At 40.6% G+C, this 24,854-nt stretch overlaps 2 protein-coding genes across 32 annotated transcripts in view; one reads left to right on the top strand and one right to left on the bottom strand.

The window, feature by feature from the left end:
• Positions 1 to 1,347: 1,347 nt before the first annotated feature.
• On the top strand, positions 1,348 to 23,495 carry ZNF830 (zinc finger protein 830). Its single transcript, XM_084511840.1, has 12 exons — positions 1,348 to 1,484; positions 1,597 to 1,696; positions 2,131 to 2,251; positions 2,821 to 2,854; positions 4,161 to 4,378; positions 5,081 to 5,171; positions 5,836 to 5,899; positions 8,445 to 8,525; positions 9,961 to 10,037; positions 11,907 to 13,034; positions 21,316 to 21,830; positions 22,561 to 23,495. The coding sequence occupies exons 1-10, from the start codon at positions 1,363 to 1,365 to the stop codon at positions 12,088 to 12,090; spliced, it is 1,092 nt and encodes a 363-aa protein (XP_084367966.1). The 5' UTR covers positions 1,348 to 1,362; the 3' UTR covers positions 12,091 to 13,034; positions 21,316 to 21,830; positions 22,561 to 23,495.
• Positions 7,313 to 24,854, bottom strand: part of LOC311433109 (poly(rC)-binding protein 3-like) — a 511,482-nt gene continuing 493,940 nt past the window's right edge. For 23 of the 31 annotated variants that reach the window (XM_084511820.1, XM_084511817.1, XM_084511839.1 and 20 more), the window contains one exon: positions 17,815 to 19,846. In XM_084511820.1, the coding sequence (XP_084367946.1) occupies positions 19,498 to 19,846 (349 nt within the window). In that variant the 3' untranslated portion in view covers positions 17,815 to 19,497. The other 8 variants (XM_084511828.1, XM_084511829.1, XM_084511832.1 and 5 more) reach the window with 4 other exon arrangements.

Here is a 24,854-nt window from a genome sequence, read left to right as displayed (position 1 = left end):
TGGCGCTCTGAGGGCGTAGCTGCTGGGGGAAAGTTGCTGAAGGTGGAGAATTTAATTCTGCCCCTGTTGCTGACAGTTTTATTTTGGGGATTTTTATTTTGGGGATGTTAGTAATTTTATTGTAATTTTGAATTATTTTGTTTTAGTTTTTGTAATCAGATTTTGGTAATTTTGCATTTGAATGTTTTTACTTTTGTAGTTTTTTATTTTGGCGATTTTATTTTTGTAATTTTGGGGGGCAATTTTTGTATTTTGGTAATTTTGATTTGGACTCTTTGATTTTTATTTTGGTGATTTTTATTTTGGTGATGTTAGTAATTTTGTTTGTAATTTTCAATTTTATTTTTCTATTTTTTTTTTTTAGTTTTTGTAATCAGATTTTGTTAATTTTGCGTTTGAACGCTTTTACTTTTGTAGTTAGTTTTTTATTTTTGCGATTTTATTTTTGTAATTTTAGGGGGGCATTTTATTTTGGTAATTTTGGTTTGGACTCTGATTTTTGTTTGGGATTTTTGTTTGGGATTTTTGTTTGGGATTTTTGTTTGGGATTTTTGTTTGGGATTTTTGTTTGGGATTTTTGTTTGGGATTTTTGTTTGGGATTTTTGTTTGGGATTTTTGTTTGGGATTTTTGTTTGGGATTTTTGTTTGGGATTTTTGTTTGGGATTTTTGTTTGGGATTTTTGTTTGGGATTTTTGTTTGGGATTTTTGTTTGGGATTTTTGTTTGGGATTTTTGTTTGGGATTTTTGTTTGGGATTTTTGTTTGGGATTTTTGTTTGGGATTTTTGTTTGGGATTTTTGTTTGGGATTTTTGTTTGGGATTTTTGTTTGGGATTTTTGTTTGGGATTTTTGTTTGGGATTTTTGTTTGGGATTTTTGTTTGGGATTTTTGTTTGGGATTTTTGTTTGGGATTTTTGTTTGGGATTTTTGTTTGGGATTTTTGTTTGGGATTTTTGTTTGGGATTTTTGTTTGGGATTTTTGTTTGGGATTTTTGTTTGGGATTTTTGTTTGGGATTTTTGTTTGGGATTTTTGTTTGGGATTTTTGTTTGGGATTTTTGTTTGGGATTTTTGTTTGGGATTTTTGTTTGGGATTTTTGTTTGGGATTTTTGTTTGGGATTTTTGTTTGGGATTTTTGTTTGGGATTTTTGTTTGGGATTTTTGTTTGGGATTTATTTTTTTAAATAGTTTTGCACTTCCCTTTCTCCCTCCTCCCCCCTCCCCGGGGGGGCGGGGCCACCCTCCCGCCCTCCACACAAGCCCCGCCCCCTCCCAGAGGCCCCGCCTCCTCTCCTCCCCCCCGTGAGGGCGGCGCCTCGCTCCTCCTGCCCCTTCTCCCCCCCGGGGTGCTGCGGGCCAAGATGGCGGCGGGCGGCGCGGGCGCGGGGCGGGCGGCGGTGCGGCAGGAGGAGCTGCGGCGGCTGATGCGGGAGAAGCAGCGGCAGAACGCGGACAAGAAGCGCATCGAGTCGCCCTTCGCCAGATATCCTCCGCCGCAAACCCGGGGCGGGGTTGGGGGCGAGCAACGGGGTGTCGTGGGCTGGGGGTTGGGGTCTCTCAGCGCCCGTCTCGCTTCCCTTAACGGCCGCCGCCACGTACAACAGCCTGGGGCACCTCAGCTGCGCGCTCTGCAACGCGCCCGTCAAGGGCGAGCTGCTGTGGCAGACGCACGTCCTGGGCCGGCAGCACCGCGAGGTGGGTCAGGAGCCCGGGGGGGGGGGTTTTCTGCCTCACAGCCCCCTCCTCACCTCGTTGCGAAGGGGCTGACGCAAACCTCGATCTCGGTTTCAGGCGTTTCTGCTCGGAAGGAGCGGTCAGGCACTGGGACGGGTTGCCCAGGGGGGTGGTGGAGGCACCGTCCCTGGGGGTGTGCAAGGAGAGGCTGGACGTGGTGCTTGGGGACAGGGTTTAGTGGGTGACACTGGTAGTGGGGTGATGGTTGGACCAGGCGATCTTACAGGTCTCTTCCAACCTAAGCGATTCTATAATCTGTGACGCCTGTTTCAGTGGCATTATTATGGAAATATATCAACTGATTTTAATAAGATATCCTAAAATTGCTGTGTTTTAACCTGCAGTCCAACAGCTCCTGACAGAAAAGCCTCTTAAAAACGTGTACTTCTTTACAGAGAGTTGCGGAGTTAAAAGGCACAAAGCAGACAGCGACCGGTCCAGCTGCTAGCACATCATCTAAGCCTGCCAAGAGAAAAACTGTTGACACAGAAAATGCAGAGTTAAAGAGAGCAAAAGGTAAATAGAGAGTATACTTTCCAAGCACAGGACAAAATCTAGCTATTTTACATCTTGAATGTCTTTGGTTTTCTTTTGCTGTGCTGTGGAAGTGAGTTAACAAGGTTGTTGAGTTAACCTGTCAGCCTGTTGCTGCTGGAAAGGGAAAAAGTCTGGCTCGCTCTTTGTGAGTTCGCTGATCAGCAGAAAACTGCTCTTTTGGTAGTTTACCTTTTCTCTAACTTACCGGGTTAAAATACTCTTTGTTTTTCGTGGTTCATATACAAGGAGTGTTTTAAATTCACTTTGTTATAGTAAGTACTGTGAAGCAAGCTATTGCATTGGTATTAAGTGGGCATGAAAACCTAAGTAGATACCTACAAAATTAAGGTAACAATCTTGTGTGTGTTGGGTTTGTAACTCTGTAACACTTGTGGTACCTGATGGTAGTATGGGACATTTAATTGGCAGCTCTTCAGAAATAATGATAATAGTCCCTAACGTCCTGAAATTGCTGCAGTAGTTTGACCGTGAGAGATATTTCTTTTAAAAGCACGGGTTGTAAGACATGACTTTTGGCCATTATACAGGTACAGAAGAGAAGCCACATACATCTACATCTGGGTAAGTAGATCTTCTATGTATCTTTTTGCTTGTAACTCTACCAGCTGTTACATTCTTACCCTGTTCTTCCTCATCTCTCCTACCCAAGGGTAAAGGTTCGGAGAATCAGCAGATTCCTGCTTCTGTTCAGTTTCTAATGTGGGTGTGCGTTCCTGAATGTGGCAGCATCATGCTCTGTACAGATGACAAAATCGTGGTATTAATCCAGTCTGTGACAAAACAGGAATTCCTTTGCTGTCACTGTCTGACTTTTACTGCTTAATATGCGTTGTTATTGCACTGTCTACTGGAATGAAAATAACTATATTGTGGCATGCACTCCAGTAGTTAATGGTGCCATACTGCAGAAGAGATAGTAGTCCAAAATGAGGACAAATGTTGTAGTATACAATTAAATGACGCTTAGCCACGGAAACTACTATCAAATGTCATCAGCGCTTTTTTATTAAGACTTTTTTGCACTTGAAATTCATGTAAATACATATCTTGCAGTTGAACTCTTGCAAAGATAGGAGTGTATTTGACTTCCAGGGATTGAGTTACACATCTTATTGCCACTTAAGATTTCTGATGGTGTTTGGATGTCTGCGTGGGGTTGGTAGGTTTCATGTAAGGCACGCAGATCTCCTGTAAATTTGTTCTTGTGATCAACTATTTTTTTGCATAGATATTAAGCGGTGTTATCTTGACACTAAAGACACCTTGTAAGAATTTTGTGTGTTAGCACATGTGTGTGGAATTGCCAGTTGAGAGGTTTCTTTATTATTAAACTGATCAGTATGATTATTTTAAAATATAACCTAGCAAGATGTTTGTCTCGGAGACCTGCAGCTATCCTAAACAAATCTGGGTTTTCTCACTGCTGAGCCTGCACAGGACTGCTAAGCTGCAGTAGGTACCCAAAGCGAGTAGTTGTATTAGGCAAGAAGGGTGTCAAGATTTAAGTGACATCTTACAGATGCAAGTTGCTTTGAATGTGAAAGTACAATTACCGTAGCTGCCATTCTTCCAAGCTCACTTTGTTGTAGGATGCTTTTATTGGTTTTTATTAGAATACTCAATATAAGAAACAAAACTGAACTGAAATGCGTTTTCAGCTTTATCCTCAGCATTCCTAGGGAACTTCAGAAGAAAGCAGCAATTGCGTGTTGCCTTCAAACAGTGGTTTTATCAGTAGCTGAGCAGTTTAGCGTATTGTACAAGATCTGTGAGCGATACAGTCTTGTAGACTGAATAGACTGCAGATGCTGGAGTCAAACTGGTTTTTGAGATATTTGAAACAGTTGCATTGTGTACTCTTCGCTAGGCTACCAGCAGATTTTTTTGATGAAACAGAGCAAAACAGTGCAAGCAAACAGCCTTCCAAGGGTCCCGGTCCCAGTTTATTGTCAGGAAATTATGATGATGATGATGATGACGACGATGATGAAGAGGAACAAGATCAATCGAACAAATCTTCCGTTACACACAAAACTGAAATTCCACCTCCAACTCCAGAAGCAATACCTAATTCTCTACCTACAGGTAACGATGAGTGAAGTGGTAAGTGATTCTGTAAGATGAAGCTGTGTTAGGGTAGAATAGCATAGTTCAGCTGGAAGGGACTTGCTTTTTTATACTGTGGAGCCCAGAAGTGCACGCAGTACTCCAGGTGAGACCACACCAATGCTAAGTATAGCAGAAGAATCTCCTCTCCTGACTGCCTGACTGTGCTGTGTTTAATGGCACCCCGCTGGGCTGCCAGGGCACGCTGCTGGCTCATGCTGAGCCTGCTGTCTGCCAGCACCCCAAATCTCTTTCTGCTGAGCTGCCATCCAGCCCCTCTGCTCCCAGTGCATGCCTGTGGCTGGCAGTACTCTGTCCCAGGTGCAGCACCAGGCATTTACCTTGTTGAACTTAATGTCGTTGATGATTGCTAGTGATGCCATTGATGATGGAAGGGTTTTTGCTTTCTTTTTCTAATTGTTGCTATTAGCTGGCTGTGGTGTATTGCTGGAAAGAGAGAAAGGAGAGAGATTCTTTGCTAGTTTGTTATTGTGCAGTGTTTTCTCACCATGTTTATCACTTTTATGTTGTAATTGTTTGAGGCTATCAAGTGGAGTAATGTCTGCCTTTTCTTCCCTTGATTCAGTAACGTATTAATTTAAATTCCTGTCTAGTCAGAATTTTATATAGAAGGTTCAGCAGTTATTCTTTTTGCTCACAGGTGTCTGTCCTTTCTTTCAGACTTCTTTGACAGCAAAACTACAGCTGCTCCTGTAGTTTCCCATTCAGGGTCCATACAGAAAGCAGAGATACAAGAGAAGGTAGTAGAGAGGTAAGCAGTCAAATCAAAGATTGAAAAACTTGGAAAGTGTAAATAGATGTTACCCTTCCAGGAAATACAGATTGTGATTGCTTAAAAATCCATCATATTGTTAACTTGTATTAGGAATAATTTGCATATATGTCAGCATCAAGTGTTGTTTCACACCCTGGGGACAGGAGCAGTGCCATGAGGGTCCTGTTAGACAGCTCTATTTGCAAGTTTTTATATCTGGTACTTTTGAAGTTCAGTGTCAACCACTGCTTTTAACTGCTTAAAAAAAAAAACAAAAAAAAAACAAAACAAAAAAAAACCATTTACTTGTTCTGTGGCAGTGGTTCAGCTCACCTAGGCACTTTTTGGACATTGGTTTAGGCTATCAAAAGTAGAGACTTCTGTTAAAATGTCTGGATGCTTAGCACATTGGAACAAATAGTTTAGGAAGCCTGAGCTACAGCTCCCGTCCCGGCAGCGAGGTTTAAACCTCTGGGTTTGTTAAGGCCAAAGTGAAGAAACAAGTTTTGATGGTTGTAGGTTAAATTTGTGTCATAAAAATGCTTCCTGCATTTCTAGGTCCTTTTATAAAAATTAAGGATTTTACTGTTGACTGTTTTTTAACCACTGTAAAAAAGGCTCTAAAGCAGTACCTTGGAGTAATCATAACCAAACGTTCCAGGAAAGAAAACACTGCTGAGGCTTTGCCAGAAGGGTTCTTTGATGATCCTGAGGTGGACGCAAAAGTAAGTGGCCTGATCTTTTTATGCTGCTAGAATTATTTCTGTCAGTTGTAACAATTTTCTGAGCAGTGAGGATATTTTTCCAGGTAATTAGTTGTGCCAGAATATAAGAAAATGACTAAGCTATTTCATTCTGGATTAATTAGAAGGCATTAAAAGAGAGGTGGGGGTCAGGAAGAGCTTGTTATATCATCTCTCAGAACGTATTTTGGATTGCAGTTCCTTCATGGCTTATAAAGAAAAAGAAACATTATTTGTTGATTTAAAATGCTGGATTGAGATTTGGACAATTCACCTGTTACTCCTTGGAGTCACCCAAGAAAAAGCATTTCACCTCATTTTTACATCCAATTGTGCTTCTGAACTGAGGATAGTTCTCTAATTTCTGAGAGATCCTTTTGAAACGAATGAGTTACTGTGCAATGTTATTATCCAGCCTGATAGAATGAAAACAGCTGGATTATGGCATGCATTGTAAACTCTAGTACTGGCTACTACAACAGTGAATGTGGTCTTCAGCCCTCTCATCTTTTACTGCTACGGGTTTTTTCACGCTCAGAAAAAATACGTGGGCATTCTCCAAAAAATCTTGGAATTCAGTCAGATTCATTCATACTTAATAATCATTCATTCAAACTTACTAATACTATTGCTTCATAATAATTTTGTTGATTCAAAGCTTTATTTATTTTCCTTGAGTGCATTTTTCTATTGTCCACATTGTCTCAGGCTGTTGGTGTACTTAAATTGGGTTTTGATTTGGGGACCTTCCAAATAATGCTCATTTATGTCCCTTTAATCCCATCGTCACAATTGCAAGCCTAGGTGTCTTTTTGCTCTGGCAAGATTCTCTTGGCACCACAAATGCACACAAGTCTGTGGTGGCACATGTAAATACTTCTGAATAATGACATTTTGAGCGTTCAAATATGTATCTGAAAAAGATGTGGGTTTTTTATTTTATTTTTGCATGTGACTGTTGTGTTACATTTGTCAATATGTAGTTTTAGCATGACTTGGGAAGCATTCAGAGAGTGGAAATGTCTAGCTGGCAAAGGAGAACATGCTTTTATATTTGTGAGGACACTGGTTAGTGATCTTTGCCCTGGTCATTTTCTTTGATTGTAAAATTTATAAGTGGTTCAGTAAACTCTTTCTTGAGCTGCCCACAGATGCACTTCTTTTTAATCAGCTCTTTCTGAATTCAGCAAATGTGAAGAGGAAGGAAAATGTGGCTTCACAGTGGGATGACTACAGTGATTCTGTGTTGGAGCCATGCACAAAATAATTATTCTCAGAATTAACCGTGGTGTTTCTGGAGGGGAGGTTTTGGGCTTCAAAAGTGTTGGTTCTTTACATCAGGAATGTATGGAGCATATAAAATCTGTGTTAGACAAATATTTCAAGGAAAAATAATATCTTTAGTGTTTAAATTTATTGTAAGAAATACAAATAATTATGAATTACAAAAGACAACCACAATGCATAGTAACACAGTACATACACACATGATAAAAATAATCACAAAACAGAAGATGAAATGATGACTTTCAATACGTAGTTTGCTGGGAAGCTTCTAATGTATTCTATAAACTTAATTCACACTACTGGATTTTATATAATAATTCAGCAACAAAACATACCATTGTCTTTACTGGGATGATGACTGACACGTTACCAAAAGAGAGGAATGAATAAAAGAAAAACAAAGCTAATGCAAAAGGATGTCACGAATTAATCTGTACAAACTGCTTGGTTCTCTTAGCTATGTGATTTCCACCCAGTCCAGAACCAGGCATAATCTGTCATCTAATGTCTATGTCACAGCTTCCAGTCTTGAGCTGTTTTGGTTACACGGGTAGATGATCTGATTTACTTGCCTAAGTTAAAAGCACAATCTGGTTTTGATTACTTTATTTATAGATCTTAAACCCATACTTACACCTACTTTTTCAGTCCTCTTGTTTTAGTAATTAATGCTGTCTACCACGGAAGAAATACCTTTGCAGATTGTTTGAAAAGTGGAATGCAGCTGTGCTATTTCTCCTGCTAGCCAACAAAATCAATTTAGACTTGAAATATAATCAGGCTACCACTAGTTAAGCCAGTGACTGCATAACACCATATTTTATGTCATGCTAAAAACAAATACTTCACTCCTTTTTAGCTTGCGTCCTAGCTCTTATATACAACTGAACAGACAGCTCTCAGCGAAATTTAAAAGTTACTACTTGACATAGTGAAATCAGATTAATGGGGCTTAGTCACTCTTGTTAGTCCAGACATCTCACACCATCCATTCTTAGTCAATTATTCTTTAATACTGTAGTCAAACTTCTTGTTTAAAACCGGGAGTAGAGTCAGATATTTTTTGTCCAAAACTCTTGCGCTGCTGTACTATCCTAGTTACTTCAATTTAGGTAATGCATACATTTTGACCAGGTTTTCTCAGAACATGGCAAAATTATGCTGTTTTATCCCACTTGTTTCCAGCTATTGGCTCACTAGGCGTTAATCATTAATGAGCCTGTGTTTTCACTTTCTTTAGGTGCGAAAAGTTGATGCTCCAAAGGATCAGATGGACAAAGAATGGGATGAATTTCAGAAGGCAATACGACAGGTCAACACAGTAAGTAATGGAATCTATTTTTATTGATTCTAAATACTATACACAAGAAGGAGAACAACAGTTTCGTGCAGCTCTGTGAAATGACTGACATGCAGTTGTCAGCAGTTTGTCTGCAATGCAGTGTGTGGTTAAATGCACTTTATAAATGAGCAAATGGTTCTTTACATTTTCCACTCAAGGAAAATTAAGTTGCAAATACTTTTGATGAGGAGCCAGTCATCGGTATATATAGTTGGATTTGTTACATTGCATTTAAATAAGATAGCATAAACCCCAGATCAGTGTTGTGTATTCAAAGAGGACATGATTATGGGCTTTAGATGAGATATATTCGTATTTTAACCTTGAAGAGAAAAAAAAGGAAAAACACAAAACAAAATAGAAAACAAACCCAAACGAACAAAACACTATCACCCATTTGTCTCCTTGAAAAAGGATCTATAAAGTGTAAGTAACCTTGATTTTATGATTTGTTTAAATGTATTGGAAAGGAACCCCAAAACCTCGGAAAGGATGTAAGATTCTGTGTGTGTGAGATGTAAGTTGACCACAATTTTTCTGTACTTCCTTTTATTTTATTTATTTTTTTTTTTTACCATTTAGCATTGCATGGAAAGTCTTCTGAGAACAAGTTTTCATCTGTCCTTTGTTACCACCTAAAACTGTCTTTACAGATACGTGGTGTTCCCACTGTTTCCCTTGGGTATTTGCCAATTTTTTTAAATTTTAATTGTAAATAAATTTGTCAACTGTCATATGTCAACTGCTAAGAAAAGTGGTGCAAAAGAAATTGTCATTGCTCATTTTAAAGCGCTCAGCACTATAAACAGAGGAAATATTCATACAAAAGCAGTAGTGGGTACATTTTGCTAGCATTAGCCATTCATATAATTCTTCAGCTTAGAAGGAATCTTCTCAGTTATGCGTGGACCATTGATTGCATAGCATCTCCCAGACATTCAGATTTGAGAAAGTATATGCTGAAAAAAATAACAGGTTAGAAATACTTTGGGATCCGGTGGGAATATTTAACCAATACTTTGAATAATTACACAATAGTTGTGTAATTAAGTCCCAAGTATTGGGATATAGCTCCAGTTTCAGCTTCAGACTTTGGATGCACATGGCTTTTATGCTCAGTTTCAAAGAGTAGTATATTAAAAAAAACATCAAAAGGTTAACCCCAAATCAGCCAGACTACTTTTTGCTTTTAGTTTTAAGAATAAACATTTTAATATATAGTTAAACCAGATCAGTCTCTTTCTGTATATGCCTCCAGAGTCTTTTGTGAAGAAGGTGTATATGTATAGCAGATTGACAGTTACGAGGCACTTGACTTGGGGTAGAGGGGAAGAAAGGAAGACACAGGCGCCAAAAAGGAACGACAGAGGAATTCAGGATGAAGGTGAATTCTCTTAGAGCTTTTCTTGTTTAGATTTCAGAAGCAATAGTGGCAGAAGAGGATGAGGAAGGACGACTAGATCGGGAGATTGGAGAAATTGATGAGCAGATGTAAGTAGATCAATTTTTCCTCAGACTTTCTGTTCTCCAGCTGTAATGAATCATTATTTGACTAGAATGGTAAAACATTTTTAATTTTCCGTGATACTACAGTTTGATAATCAGCTAAATATTTGAAGGAGAAAGAAAGACTCCCTCAAATCTCAGACTGGTACCTGATAAAAACACGAATTTTGGTGCGAAGGTATGAAATTATTTGCAAAGAGAGATTGCACTACAATCATGGAAAATACAGCAAGCCAGGCAAGGGCAAAATAAAACCATAGAATGTAAATCCTTCATATAAATTCCCTCACTCCACCTGTCAAATGTCTTAATTTACATCTCTCTTTGAAATCTGATTGATGTAGAATTAATGTGAACCTATTTAGCTGTTTTTTTAAAGACAGGAGCATATATTCTGCAATACAAACAACTAAAATTTTCCATAATGAGATTTGTGTTTTGACCATACATTTGCTGTGTAAAGAAAAAAAGCGTTGTTCTGTGACTAGCTCTCCTTTTTCTAATAAAAGTTAACTTAAAGGTTTTGTTGAATGATATGCTTCATTACCAAAATGCTTGTTGTTGAAATGGTAAGTGTAGCATTACTTTAAATTCTACGTAATCTAAAGTACAGCTCAGTGGAACAGACTGGTACCATCACAAGGCTGAATAAGGAACTCACAATTAGCTATGTCAGTGTTAGAGACTGAAAATAAAAAGCTGAATCCTGATTTTAATGAGCCTTTCAGCAAAAAGAAGGTACAAAAAATAACAGCAACACTTCAGTCATCTGGACAGACTTCTGGACAGTCGGAATAATAACAACAGTGTTGGGTTCAAATTGAGTTTTGGTAGTAAAGGAATGTCTTTTAGCAACATTGCTATAATAATGGAGAGGGTTTAAGCTAAGCCTGTCCTTGAGTTTTTACCACTGGCTTAAGTTGCTACAGCACATAGAGCCAAATTCAGAAACTGAGAGAGAGTTTCAGGTTTGCTAGCACAATTATTTTGATTGAGAGAAAAATTCCAAATTTTTAAACACTGTTTCTGTAGCTTTGGGTTTTGCATGCATTTAAGTTCAGACTGTTTCAAACTAAATTCAAATTCAGAATCAAATCAATTCCAGCGACAGTCATATTTTCCTTAGCCTGCAAATATTCAGATATGGCTGCCCTGCAAGTTATCCTATTGCAGATAGGCAAGGGGAAAGAGGATCCAAGCAATTATCTTTACTTTTTGATTCTTCCTAGCAAATAGAATTGGGAAAAGCAAAGATGAAGAAGTATCAGCCTGACTGAGATACATGTCTTCAACAAAATATCTTGTTAAAGTGGCTAGAATTATTGTTGTAAAACATTTTGTGGCTAGAACTTCTTAAGTAAATAGAAAACTGAAACTTGGGGATGTCATTTACTTTAAAAGTTCTAGTGTAGCACTCAGTAAGCAGACAAATGATCTGAACACGATCTGATGTTGACATTAGTTCAAAGATACCACAAATAAGGTATCAAAGTGATGGCCACTGATCACTTTTCTACAGTATGTGTGTATTTGCTACACCCTAGGTGGAGCAAAGACTGGCAGCTCAGTGTGGGGTAGAGCTTCTGTGTTTTTCTTAAATCAATTTGTGGGGGTATCGCAATTGTTCCATGTTTGGAACAATTCTCTAGCTCATTGCTAGAGAACTGACTGCACTCCTCTCCTCTGGTCTGTTTCTGTTTGATTAGTATAGAGAAGGTGCAATCACATTTTTAGTTGGTGGGAAGCTGCTGAGCTTTTTATATCCAAAGTTGGAAAAACACAATGGGGCACTGTAGAAAATGCATTTAGTTTGAAAAGGCCACAAATACTAATAGGTGGTTTGCTTCTCAACAGTGAATGCTATCGCCGTGTTGAGCTTTTGCGTAACCGCCAGGATATGATGAAAGAGCAATTTAAAGAAGCCATGATATTAAGAGCAACACAAGAGAAAGAAGATGAGGCTATAGGTAGCGAAGATGAAGAAGAGTTGCAGGATTTGCTGTCTCAAGACTGGCGGGTGAAAGGGGCTTTGTTGTAGCATTTTTGTAACATGGCTGATACTCTCTTTATCATGATGTTACTTCCATTATTAGAAGTGAAATGTTTTCGTTAAATATTTATTTAAAGAGGATCATGAGAGGGTAAAGAGCCAAGTGCGTTTAAAAAACAAACCTTTGTAGGTCTACAATGGTGTATTACTTGCTGTAAAAATTGTATATTGCAAATGTTTTACAATTTTGAATGTACTTTTCTTATTAAAAATACTGATTTCCTACCAGAGGTATTTTAATGGGTTTAATTAGTGAACTGAAGAGTTTCTAAGCTTTTGGTAACATTAATTATATCTAGTAATTTGGAGACTTGGGTTATTGTGTATAGAAGTAAAGGACTAGCAAAAGTGTTAGTTTACAGAGTTTTCCTATGTGGGATGGGTAGCAAAAAGAAAATCTTACGCCTTTATCTTAAAAAGTTTATCTTAAAAGTTTATCAGCTCTCTTTCCTCCACTCCCCCACTCCCCCAGCCCCCAATAAAACATGTAGTTTTTTCAGGAACTGTTAGAGTGTTTCTGTGTCTGGAAGTGCCAAACTCAGAAATGGTGAGCTACACCTTCTCCACAGTTTATATGATGAGCCATAGGCAGTTTTGAAGATTTTTCTTTATAGTATCAGTTGTTTTGCTTATTGTAATGTGGCCGTAATGTAGCCAGACATTTTTAAGCCAGAGGGATGAAAACACAATGGTTAAATATTTCCATAACCAACTGAAACGGTAACAAAATGCCAGAGAGGAATGTGCTGCACTGGAAACTGGTAACATAATATCATTTATCTAGCTCTAAATACTGGAATTTTTTCTAAGATAGTAAAGGAGAGCATCTAAAATTGATTTCTGTTCTGATAAACACAGATGAAGTGAAAAACAAGAACCTAAGGACTTAACAAAACTGGCACATGGAAAAGAGAGAAGTACTTTGAGCTTTGGTAAGTGTCCCCCCCCCCTTTTTTTTCTTTTTTTCTTTTTTAAATGAGGCATGTTTTTGACTTTCAAAACCCTTAAAATTTGTTAGGCTACCTGAGGACTTCGGAAAAAATAGGGAAAATGTGTGATTTAATTTTAGGGTTTAATTAGGGTGACAGCACTAGCACAGGTTGCTCAGAGAGGCTTTGGAGACGCTCAGAAGCTGACTGGACAATCTGTTCTAGGTGGCCCTGCCTGAGCAGGGGGTTGGACCAAATGGCTTCTCTTAACTTTTTTTGTCAAAATTGTGAAGGAACAGCTTAGCTTCGTTTTTTTTAAACATTCTAATTTTAAAGCAAGTTAATGAGGTTTTAAAGGCAGAAAACAGCCTTGTTCTGATGAAATCTTTCTATATATTTGCCTGAAATAATTAAAGCTAGATGTTTGGTTTGCTTGTTTTGGAAGAAGCTCTTGATATGCCAGGAGCCTTTTCCTTATTGAGGTGATTTTTATTTTATTTTTTTTTAACTGCTTCTGCTTTTCAGCTCAGTGGAATTCAGAAGACTATTTTAATTCTCTGATCTCCAGAGCTTCTAGAAAACTGCCAAATTGGAATTAAGGGAGGAGACAGTTACAAGTACCACTCTCTGCTGGGAGCAGCTAATCACGGGCTGGTACTGGCACGTATTGGTAGTTAAGAAGTCTCTGCTAATGCAGACAATCAAATGGTAACCTGTGCATTAACTTCTCTCCCACCATGAAGCTGCTGCTGTCATGACTTGATGCTTTTTCCATAGCTACTTCTGTACTTGGTGCAGCAGAGCACAAGAGTGATTGTACAAAAACAAAAGACAGGAACAAACTAAGCTAAAAAATATTGTCACTTGCTGATGTGACTAATTGTTCCAGTAAAGCATAGAATTCTAAAATTTCCTTCAGAAACACAAATACTGGGTACAAAGAACATTAATGTTAATTTCGGCCAGTCAGCTCAATTTGAGGTGAGACAAGTTTTCATTATTACAAGCCACTGTAAATTCTCTGCATTTTATCATCTCAGAAACACTGATTTAAAGTAGCTCTTAAGAGGAAAGGTCAGATTACTCAAATATTTGCAAAACCTACAAATACTTTCTTTTTTGCCTTATATTCAAGAACTCTTGCAATAGGAAATCAGACATTCAACCAGTAGGCATCACGTTGTAGCTGTCATTAAAAAAACATAATGTGAGTATGCAATAGTTTAGAAATTCCTTTTCATTGGGTAACACCAGGTGAGTATGACACTTCTTTTGTTATTGTCTTGAGACATGTTCTTGTCTGTAGTGACAGCACACTCCGCTGGTGCAGAAACATTACAATTTAATCAGCACTACTGTGTTTGTTCCTGGAACAAAGGAGTAAATGCGCTCCCATGGCAAGAAAAGCAACATGTACTTGTATCTCTACTAAGTGTCATTCAGGCCATATTTTCTTGTGTGAAGCAGTTTCTGCCTTCAGTTCAGCTTCTCTTCATCACTCGACTTAGAGCTATCCTGCCCTTTTCACTGGGAAAAGAAACACAAATGATTGCCTTGTGTAGACATCTAAACCAGATTCTTTCCTCGCAAAACTATAGCTGAGGCACTGATGTCTTGGGCAACTGATAGGTAGTAACAGCACTTCTGGGTATAAAAGATCTGTGTTCAAATCTCTTCTCTATGCTGTTCTTTGAACTTAGAGTTCCTGTGATCTAGGAGAGCAGCCTAACAATCGTCATCTGCCTCGTAGAAGTGCCACTGTAAAATGACTGAACTAGTGAGCATGCAGCTTTCTTGCCTGATCATCACAATGCTCACCTGAGAAGGGGAAGGTCTTGTTCCAAGTATGTAATTAGTGCTGAAATATATTCAGCTGAGATTGGGACTGTGGAATAAACTGAATTTGGATCTCTCCGATCCCATAGAAGCACTCTTTTTCCATGCTGTTGAGTATTTAAAAATGAAAAGAACAAACAACAAAAACAGGGAGGCTTCTATTTCTCCCTGGTTCAATGCATGCTTTTTCACTGTCTCACATGTCTCCACAGAAACTCCTCACCCATGCAGCCCAGGGAGGCCTGGGCTACATTTGTGGCAGCCTTGACCTGCTGCTAGCTTCCTGGGAGCCATGACTGCCAGATCTATGCACCTTGGGGCCCACAGATGCCTTCTGGCTATATCAGAACAGAAAGAGCTCTGGCTGTTAGCAATGGACTCGGTTATGTAACTGAATACATCTGACTTGTTTCCTTCTGGTTGACTATTGCAGCCAGCATTCTTACTTTCCTATATTTTTCCACAAGAGAAGCAGAAGAGAACTTGAATTTGAGATGTTTGCCAGAACTCTGGTAGTCTGGTAGATGATGTGAAAGCTGCAGAGCTTATTTTATCTTTCAGTTGGTAACTCGCAGTTGTGTGAATTGACCCTTTTGTATCAGCTGCATGCTTCCTTTTATCTACCTTCGGGTATGAATGGTTTAGTTTTCTATCCTGGATAACATTTTTAAGTTTTTATTTTTTTTCCTCCAGATGTACCTTCTCATGTTTTGCTTGCACATTTCATATTAAAGCTATTCAAGAACTTTCTCTTGCCATTTAGAAATCTTTTCCAACATTAAAATTTTATCACATTTCTAGATTTTATCACATTTCTGCCTGTGTTGTTTTTTGCAAAAGCTCTCAAAAGATTTCTTTTTTCTTCCTATGTCCACGCCTTCATTTTACCTCTGCTTATCCCATATACAGATGTACCTCAGAGCTAGTGAGTTTAAATCTCAGTCTGCTCTAGCCAATTCTGCTAGGCGTGTGGGAATTATTTACGTGAAAGATACTAAACACGACAGAGCTGCTGCTGCCATAGCTTTACTGGGAGACAAAAACCCTGACCTACTTTGTGTTGAGATGCAATGTTTTTTTTTTTCTGTTTAGGAGATAAAAGGTAGGGATGTCCTTGCTGCAAAAGCAGCTTCAGCACTCTATTTTCAAGAGTAAGAACTAAAATATATTTCAAGAAGTAGTAACAAAAAACTTTATCGGGGTGAAGGTCAGTAGTACAGCCTATCGTTGAAAGCAACCCAGAGGTTGGAGTAGCTAATTCAGCACTGGGACGTGCTTCCTGGGTGCTGGGATGCAATGAGGCACTCCAGAGTTTTCCTCCGTAGGTTTTATTGTCAAGAGATGCTCTGTTGCTGCATCTGTGTGGAAAAAGCTGTTAACTTCTACACGTTTCCAGGTCTGTATGCACATCTTTCTCATATCCTATTTCCAGGCTCGGACTCATGACCCAGTGCATCGCAGCTCCCTGCGCCCTAGTTTCCAATGAAAGCAAGAGCAATACACTGCACGAGCACCTGGCCAGGGCAGCGAGGGGAACTGGGACCCCAAGCCAAGCACCAAGAGATAAATGTAGGCCTTAGCAGAGTGGGGATGCAGGCTCTAGAACTAGACATGTCATTAAGGATGCTATTCACTTGCACTGCCAAAAACTCTAGTTTTGCAGGAGGAGAACAAGTAAACATGAAAGAATTGCCAGTGCCCTGAAAAGGAGAGGTGGGCAGAAGTGCTCTGTGCAGCAGCAGCTCGGAGCCAGCCCGTATTTCACTTAGGTGTGACGAGAGAACTTGGATCGGCAGCACCAACGGAGGAGCTCAATGGCTCAAGCAGTATTTCAGGGCAGGATGGGAGAAATCCTTTTTAATTAGGCAAATTGTAATGCTCCTCCCAGCTGCTGGCCTATTTACTTGACCTGTGAAAGGTGCTCTTGAGCAGCCTTGTCACTGAATGCTGCAGGGAATCGGAAAATATGATGGGCCTTAACAACACCATGCTTAGTACCCAAGTTTGTTCTTTTGTTGTTCTCTTTCGCAAATATCTGATCTTAAAATCAGTATGGGAAAGCATATAAAAATACAGTGGCTTCCTCTAGCAAGAGTCCAAATTCTGTCCTTCCTATGCTGTATGAGAAATACTCCAGGAGCAGCTTTAAAAAAGCAAACAAACAAAAAAAGGGGTTTGTAGAAATCCTGCATGCTGTACTAATGACACAGTCTGGATCCATCTAATCATGTGAAGAATCATCATCCCTGACAATGAAAGTGCTAATGTACTGGCTAGTATTGGCAGTATTGTACAGTTGTTACACTCCTTCCCAATGAGCACTGGGACCTTAAGCGTGATGATATGAAACCTTTAATCATTAATGAAAACAAGCAATTTGTCTATGACCTTAGTTTGACAATCCATAAAATAGTGTTTCTCAAATGACAAATTAGCAACTCGGTTACAAAGAACAAAGTTTAAACAACACAACAGTTGTATGCACAAAGCTACCACGTCTCTTTTAAATCAGGAAAAAAATTTATTTATAAAAACGTCTCATTTAATTTACTGTCAAGTCTCTAGCTGAATACAGTGGTTTAGAACACTAACGGCCCATGCTTTTATACAGATTAGCCAAAGCATGAACATCGATGAAAATTAATCCCCCAAAATAACTTTCCTTTATGTTATGACCCACAACAGTGTTAAAACTGGAACAGTAAAATGAGAGCAACACAAGAGTTAGGAAGCACAGTTGCTTAAAGAGTAAAAGAAGTGTTTTCTTTTGATGTCTCAGAATAATAAGAAAGTTAGAAATGGCAGAAACTCCTCTGTAGATTAGTCCATAGAAAGCATTGTCTCATGGGGCTTTGGAAAAGTCCTGTCTGGTGGCTAATGCACTAGGGCATGATGAGATACATTACAGAGCCCCCAGGCCAGTAACTTCTGAAGACAGCCTAAAATGTAGGAACAAAAACGAGGAAAAGAAAACAAAAAAAAAAAGGCAAAAAAAAAGAAAAAAAAATCTTCTCACTATTAAAAAAATAACACTTGAGTACAACCAGCATAGCACAGCATTTCAATGCAGGCAAGTTTTCTCACACAGGTTGTTGTTTTTTTTTTTTCTTATTTTTTTTCTCTCCTTAAATTTCAATTATTGACACAGTTACAATAGTCCAGAACAATTTTACAGCAGGTTTCTAGCGCTGTCAAATAACTGAGGTACCTTGACATTATTTCCAGTTTTTCCTTCATTATATACAAACGAACAAAAAAAAGAACAAAACAACAACAACAAAAAGAAAAAACAAACCAAACCAAGAAAAATAATAAAAAAAAAAAGAAGAAGCCACAACTAAAACAACCAAAAACCCCATTTGGATAAGTGCAAACTGTAACAATGGCAACTCTACAAATGGTTACAGTGACAAAACTTAGTGCAAAGGTACTAAGGTGAAGAAAAGCCCACAGAATACAGAAAATGACACAAAATACTGAAATAGTACTTAGCCCTGTACAATAATAATAACACACTTTGAGATACCATGTTTTAAAAAGTATTGCATTTGCATTGTGTTTTTAGTTTATATTAAAATGCACTGAATACAGTTCAATTGTTAAAGCTTTGTGTCCAAGGAGTGCAAAGTGAATGGACATGGCGGGCTAATGGGATTCTGGATTTGGAAGTGGTGAGGAAAACAATATTGCAGTACTGAATTATGCAGCAGAAATTAAAAAGAAGGTGGATGGACAAACAGAAAATGCAGTTAAAAACTAGTTCCAACAGCTAGCAACCAGCCATTGCATCACCCAGTGCTCTTCAGTTTAGGTCTCTGGTTTTAATTAATCTGGACATCATGAAGGGCTTGCGAGGGGATGTTACCTGTCCAGGCAGCAACCTTAGCGTGTCGTTTGACAGGCGCTAGATTTTATTCATACCCAAAATGCGGCCTGAATGCGTAATTAGTGGTGAGCTAAACAGGACTTTATTTTGTACAGGAACCTAGGGGAAACACTGGTCGGTTCGTTCTGGCTGAGCAAAGCGTGCGTGCCCCTAAAAGTGCCGGGGGTTTCTGCTGTGGGCTTCAGCAGGAGGCCGTGGTGGGGCTGGATGGGGCCTGGCCGGGGAGAGTGCTTGGGGCCTTGTACCAACGGGCCTCTTCCTGCTCTTAAGCAGGCACAGAAATGAGTACTACGTTGGCAACTTTGCAGGGTAAAATGTCAGAGTGCCAAAAAACAACAAAAAAGGAGCCTGTTCTCCCTCCCTAAAGCGGAGCGGTCGAAATTAAGGTTTCCTGCCCCACAGAAAACGCTGGCGCCCTCAAAAAGTGGGCCCGGGCACCTAACCCAGCTATATTTTATTATGTCTCGTGGTCTTGCAGTCCTCTCAACCCAAGAGGCTTCCTCAGCCCACAGCGGGCAGCGCCTGGCCCCTGCTCGCGGGCGGCCCCGGGGCGGCGCGGGGCTGTTGGAACTAGTTGCTGCCGGGCGCCTGGGTGTTAGTGGTGATGGCAGACGGACCGAGCTGGCAACAGTGGACACTAGCAGCTGAACAGAGCATGAGAGATGCCATAGTGTTTCCTTGATAGCTAGGATCTACCACAGACTCTTGGCAGAGCTGGCAGGGCTTGCACTGTGTCTCATCCCTTCAATATGGAGCAAACTTCTGGCGGTCTGATTTCTTAACCCCGCTGGTCGAAGGAATTTTGGCAGTGTAAGCGGACAAACTCCCCGTGGCCCCCGCGGCGGCCGCGGCATTTAGTGCCAGGAGTGGGACAGTTTTCATGCCAAGCAGACTGGAGACAGGAACGGCATAGTGGGTGGTTGGCAGAGTTGGTAGGGGAGGGGGGGTACTGACGGTAACGGCGGAGGCGGCCGCCAGCACGGCCATGGAGGTGGGGGTGGAGGTAGGGGTGGCAGACTGAGAGAGGTTCATGTTGAGGTCAACAGGGGTCGTGACGGAAGCGGTCTGGGTGCTGACTTTAGCCATCTCTAAGCTGCAAACGAAGAGAGGAAGAGGAACAAACAGGTTGGGAGGGTCCAGCCAGGGCGGTGGGGCCGGGAGGGAGGGAGAGAGGGAGGGAGGGAAGGAGGGGATGGAGAAGGGAGAGCCAACACGAACGGGCGGGGGTTAGATCGGTGGGCGAGTGGGAGGGAGAGGAGAGTGGGGGGGGAGAGAGAGAAAAAAAGGGAAAATGAGGGTCAAAGGAGGAACATGTTATGTGTTAAAGAAGAGAAATAACAAAAGGGTTTTTCATGACTCGATGGTGAAAACATTACTGAGACTCTAAAGTTCTTGCCAAAAATAAATAGATAAATAAAAGGAGGTTGGGGGGGGGGGGAGGGAGGGGAAGGGTTGGAGAAGGGAGAGAGGAGGGGGTTGCTAGTTTACTTTACATATGGAAAAAGAAATCTAAGGAATGCGGGTAATGGCAAAAAGATGGAAAAAACGAAACTGAAAAGAAAACTTAAAAGAACTATGAAGTTTACTCCCCAGCACTGATGTGGTGAATTTTGCTTTTCAAAGTCCACGGTATTTTGGAGAGGGGGGATGCGGGGGGTTTTGGTAATTTTTTTCAATTTGTCAATTTTGTGACAGAAATGGCACCCTTCGTCATTTTGCTAGGATGAGAGGCTGTTAAGCAATGGTTTGCTGTTCCCATCTAAGGCATCAAGTTTTTGTTTTCGTTTCACAAAGTTAGTCTCATTTAATTCACTGTGAGGTCAATGTGCATTTTTCATATAAAACAAACCTGATTAGCCAGTGTGTTCACTTAGATTTGTACTTTCCCCGGACTTTTTTTTTTTTTTTTTTTAATATCACAATAAAATATGTATGCAATCTAATTGTAAGGACATTAGAACAAAGGAAGACTGGAAAACACCCCGGCTTCCACAGCAGTGGTATCCCTTCCGAGCTTGCAACAGCGATTACAGATAACACGACCCATCGGCTGACAGACAAGGCATTACATCAGTACAACATACACATCATCACATGGACCCAGAGAGCACACGGTAATACAGAGTGACCCAACCTCTTAGCCCAGGGAAGTGAAGGGCTCCTTGGAAGATGCAGGTAGCAAAACACATTGACTCTACCGTACGTCCACCCATCGGCAGGCCAGATGAAGTTGGCCCGTGCACTTTGTCTTTTCTCTACATTTTCACACGTTAAAATATGCTAATTCCAAGGGCACTTTGTTTTGTTGTATTCAGATAGCAATGTTTACCTAGTTAAATCCCTTATTTTGACACGTGTTTGCTGCATCGTGTGCGCAGTGCTTTGGGTCAGCAAGCAGTCTGGTAAATGCCACTTGCAGCAGTGTGCATTTTGCACGTGGGCAGCTGGGGAGGTATCACAGCCTGGCTTGTAAATGGGGCTGTGGGTTAGAAAATCTTCACCAGCTACACTTATACCTGCATTAATTCTGAGTTTGTTTTCTTTTTTTTTTTTTTTTTTCAGAAAAGGAACTACTAACTTGTCAAGCTCCTGTTCTTTTTTCTGGAGGTGCGCAAGAGGGAGCATCACCCTGCAGCATCGCTCCCTGCTCCCGCAGCAACAGCAGAGGGAGCCAGCCACCTCCCAGCTGCACAGAGGACCTGCCTAGCAGGGGACTTTCCACTTATCAAGTCAAATCGGGCCTGGGAGAAGCTTTCCAGCCAAGGGGCTGTGCTGGGTCGCTTGTGTAGCTCCTGTAAGCGCTACGGGCTGAAGGCAGGGTCAGGGAGCAGGGGTAGCCCAGCTCCTCGCAAAAGGACCGGGAGGGAGGAGTGGTTGCCCTACTCTGGGTATGGAAGAATCTTGCCTTTTCTCATCTTAGACTTGTGTGCAGCTGTGAGAAAAACAGCCCATGGCCAGCAGAAGGTAACGACCAGAAGGCCTGCCCAGTGTGTGACGGCCAGCACACAAGCAATAAACGAGCACTAGAGAGGGGTGACGATGTTGGAGTAAAGCTGCCCAAAGCAGTGCTGCTAAAGGTGAGCTTAGGTAATAACCTGAAGCTGGTGTGAGCTGGGGAGAGGAGAGCTCCTCTCGTCCCTTCAAAAGAAAAAGGGCTCTTGTGATTTTAGTTCCACAGGTACATGTGCTAAGTTGGAAGGTGCAACATTGTCTCTGATGGGTTGGGAGGGAGGGGGGCAAATGTGTGAAATGCAGACCCGCTTGTAGAACATAAAACTTTGGTTTTCCTACTCTCGGTTCCATGATGTTTGTTTATCTGCCCCATGGATGAGCTGCTGCTTTTCTAACCTCAGAGGCAGGATCATTCTGTGCGGGGAGCACAGCATCCTTGCACTGGTACAGTGCTGCTTGCAATCTACTCGCACAGGGGGCTTGCTTACATCAGGAATCCTTGTTTCTATCACTGAAATCCTGAATCCAGCTCCACCATACATCCATGCAGGAGCTGTATGGTGATATCTTAGTAGTTTTTAAAAACTCTGTTTAATAAAGTTGGATTTTTTCATATTTCTAACTCAGTTATATTTTGGGAGGGAGGCATATGGAAAGATAAAATGCAGGACTCGGTGTTTCATTGACTCCAATCTTGCCTACCTTGCACTAAAATCAATTCCTGTGGATATGGCTGGAATTTTAGTCTGAGCACTGAGCGCGTTGTCCTGCACCAGCAGGGAGAATAGATCCCAGGGGCTCAGTACTGGTGTTGGTGGCAGCCACCCACACTCCCTCCCTGGTGTACTTGCCCAGGTACAACTGAAGGGCTAATCGGCCCTGCTTCACCTTCATTACTGGCGGTAACAAATGAGGTGAAAGTACATCCCGTTGGCTTTCAGCTGTCCTGCGACAGCAGCAGTTTCCCAAATCACTTGTACATGTGACAAAACTGAGTACAGAAGCTGATGAGCAGACTTCAAACAGAATTTCACGATGCCAAATTTCCGCTGTCACGTTAAAGAAGCTAAGTTACGAATACATACAGTGGAGGCCACATCCTGCATTGCCCGACTAGCGTACAGAAGAAACAAAGCTTGAGTTTGCCTTTGTCGGTTCTGCATCTTTCATCAAAATGGAAGTGAAAAGCATCTTCAGGAAACTGCTCTTCAACAAGAAGAAAGTGCTGCTGGCTACAGGTCATTTACACTCCAAAGTCAAATATTACATAGGAAACCTAAGCTGTGGTTCATTCTTAATAAAAGCTAGAAGATGTAATTGGATAATGAAAATCCAGTTACTACAATGGACACCAGTTAAGAGACAGAAGTTTTTACAGGAAAAAAAGACATTTCTACTGCAAACAAACTGGGACAAATTCTACTAATACAGAGGTCAACCCTTGGATAATCAACACAGAACCAAAACAGTACTTTAGAAAGATTTAAATCTCTGTCTTGATATTATATCAATATCTTTATATATCTATAATTTAGAGTATGTAATCTTATATACATATTAACACTAGATTGCTACAAAATTCCTAAAACAACCTGATAAATTACTGTATAGATGGCAACTTCAGTTGGAGAATAGCCTAAGGGTACACACAGTTAGAGGAATACGTCCAGTAATCCCATGCTGCTGTGAGACATTGATTTATGCAGAAATACTGGCCCTGGAAACCAAATCTATGATAATGTCAGATTTTGGGGGGAAGAATAAAAAAGAAATGTCCACCTTACCCTGAATGCTTGTATGGCTTTTATATATTAATTTTTATATGATATATTTATTCTGACATCCCAGGCTGTATCTTGGCACTGCACTTTGCCTAGGTACTGTGCCCCAGGGCTGTTTTTTTCAGGCAAAGGCCTTGAAAGTGACTGCGCTTGTTCATGCCAGGGTTAGGACCAACAGGTGCTGAAACGGGCTCCCTGCATGCGTATCCCTCTCCAAAACCTGCCAGCAGGCACGGGGCCTCCCTCGTGCCTGGAAATCTCAGGTCCCCCTCCAGCACAGTGGCCGACTAGCGCTGCGGCTGCGGTGGCACCCAGCCCGGCAGAGAATTTCTCTTGGGAAAAGAGAAATCTGGAGCACTGCAACTTTTGTTAAATGACAAAGCCACCTTTATGTCCTATGTTGCCTTAGAACTTAATTTATTAGACATTACTTTAAGAGTCTTCATTTACAAATGAAGTCACTTTATCTGAATACAGTTTCAACATATGGTACATAGCAATATATGATGGTTTATTGTAGATGATGGTAACAAACGGCTAGCTAGAAAGTCAACAGGAAGAAAATACTTTGTGGTTTCACAGGGTATAGATAGAGCATCCATTGTATATGACTGCTGAGAAGTTCTCTTCTTTGCAAAAGTATGTTAAAAGACCTCATATATATCCCATTCCATCAAAGGGCTTGTTAAGCAGTAATAAACAGAATTGTGAGAGTTCACAGGCTAAAGTGAGTCAAAGAGGTTTGTTCACTAGAGTTTCTGTCTCTGGTGAGCAGCTCACTGCAACGCCATTAATAAGTGCATTATTTTATTTGCATGCTTTAGCTGTCTTGAAGATCTTAAATTGTTATCTTCTGAGATCCAGGTGCATGCCATATGGTGTTTGTGCAACTAAAAATGAAGGGGTCTATTCTCGTCTCGATGTGTGGGGAATCCCTGAACACCAAGAGAAGAACATATCCTTAAGGGTTAAAGGAGGGAACACATTTTTATTTGATTACAGGGCTTACCGAAGTGACTTATATTTAGAATATAAGAATATAAAGAATATAAAGCAAAAGAGCTGTAGGTTGTTTTAGGATTCTGGAAACACCTTATAGTAGGCTTCATGGTGCCACCCCTAAATAAATACACCTTTCCCTAGGAAACTACTTTCAAAATGAACTATGAAAAGTAGTATTTTTGTTTGCTGTGAGACAGAGCTGCACACCACCCCTTCCCTGCATTGCAAGACGTGCAGTCGTGCACTGCAGGGCTGTGGTGGGGAGGAGGTGGGACCACAGGAGCTTGTAGCCCTGCCACGACTACAGCTCTGCATATAGATCATATAATAGCTACTACCTTAACAGCAAACATAGTTAAACACCAA

This window comes from Aythya ferina, assembly GCF_964211825.1.
Source record: "Aythya ferina genome assembly, chromosome: 2".
NCBI classification, from domain to species: Eukaryota; Metazoa; Chordata; class Aves; order Anseriformes; family Anatidae; genus Aythya; species Aythya ferina.
Note: the sequence above shows the minus strand (reverse complement) of the source record. Positions and strands in the feature narration are given on the sequence as shown.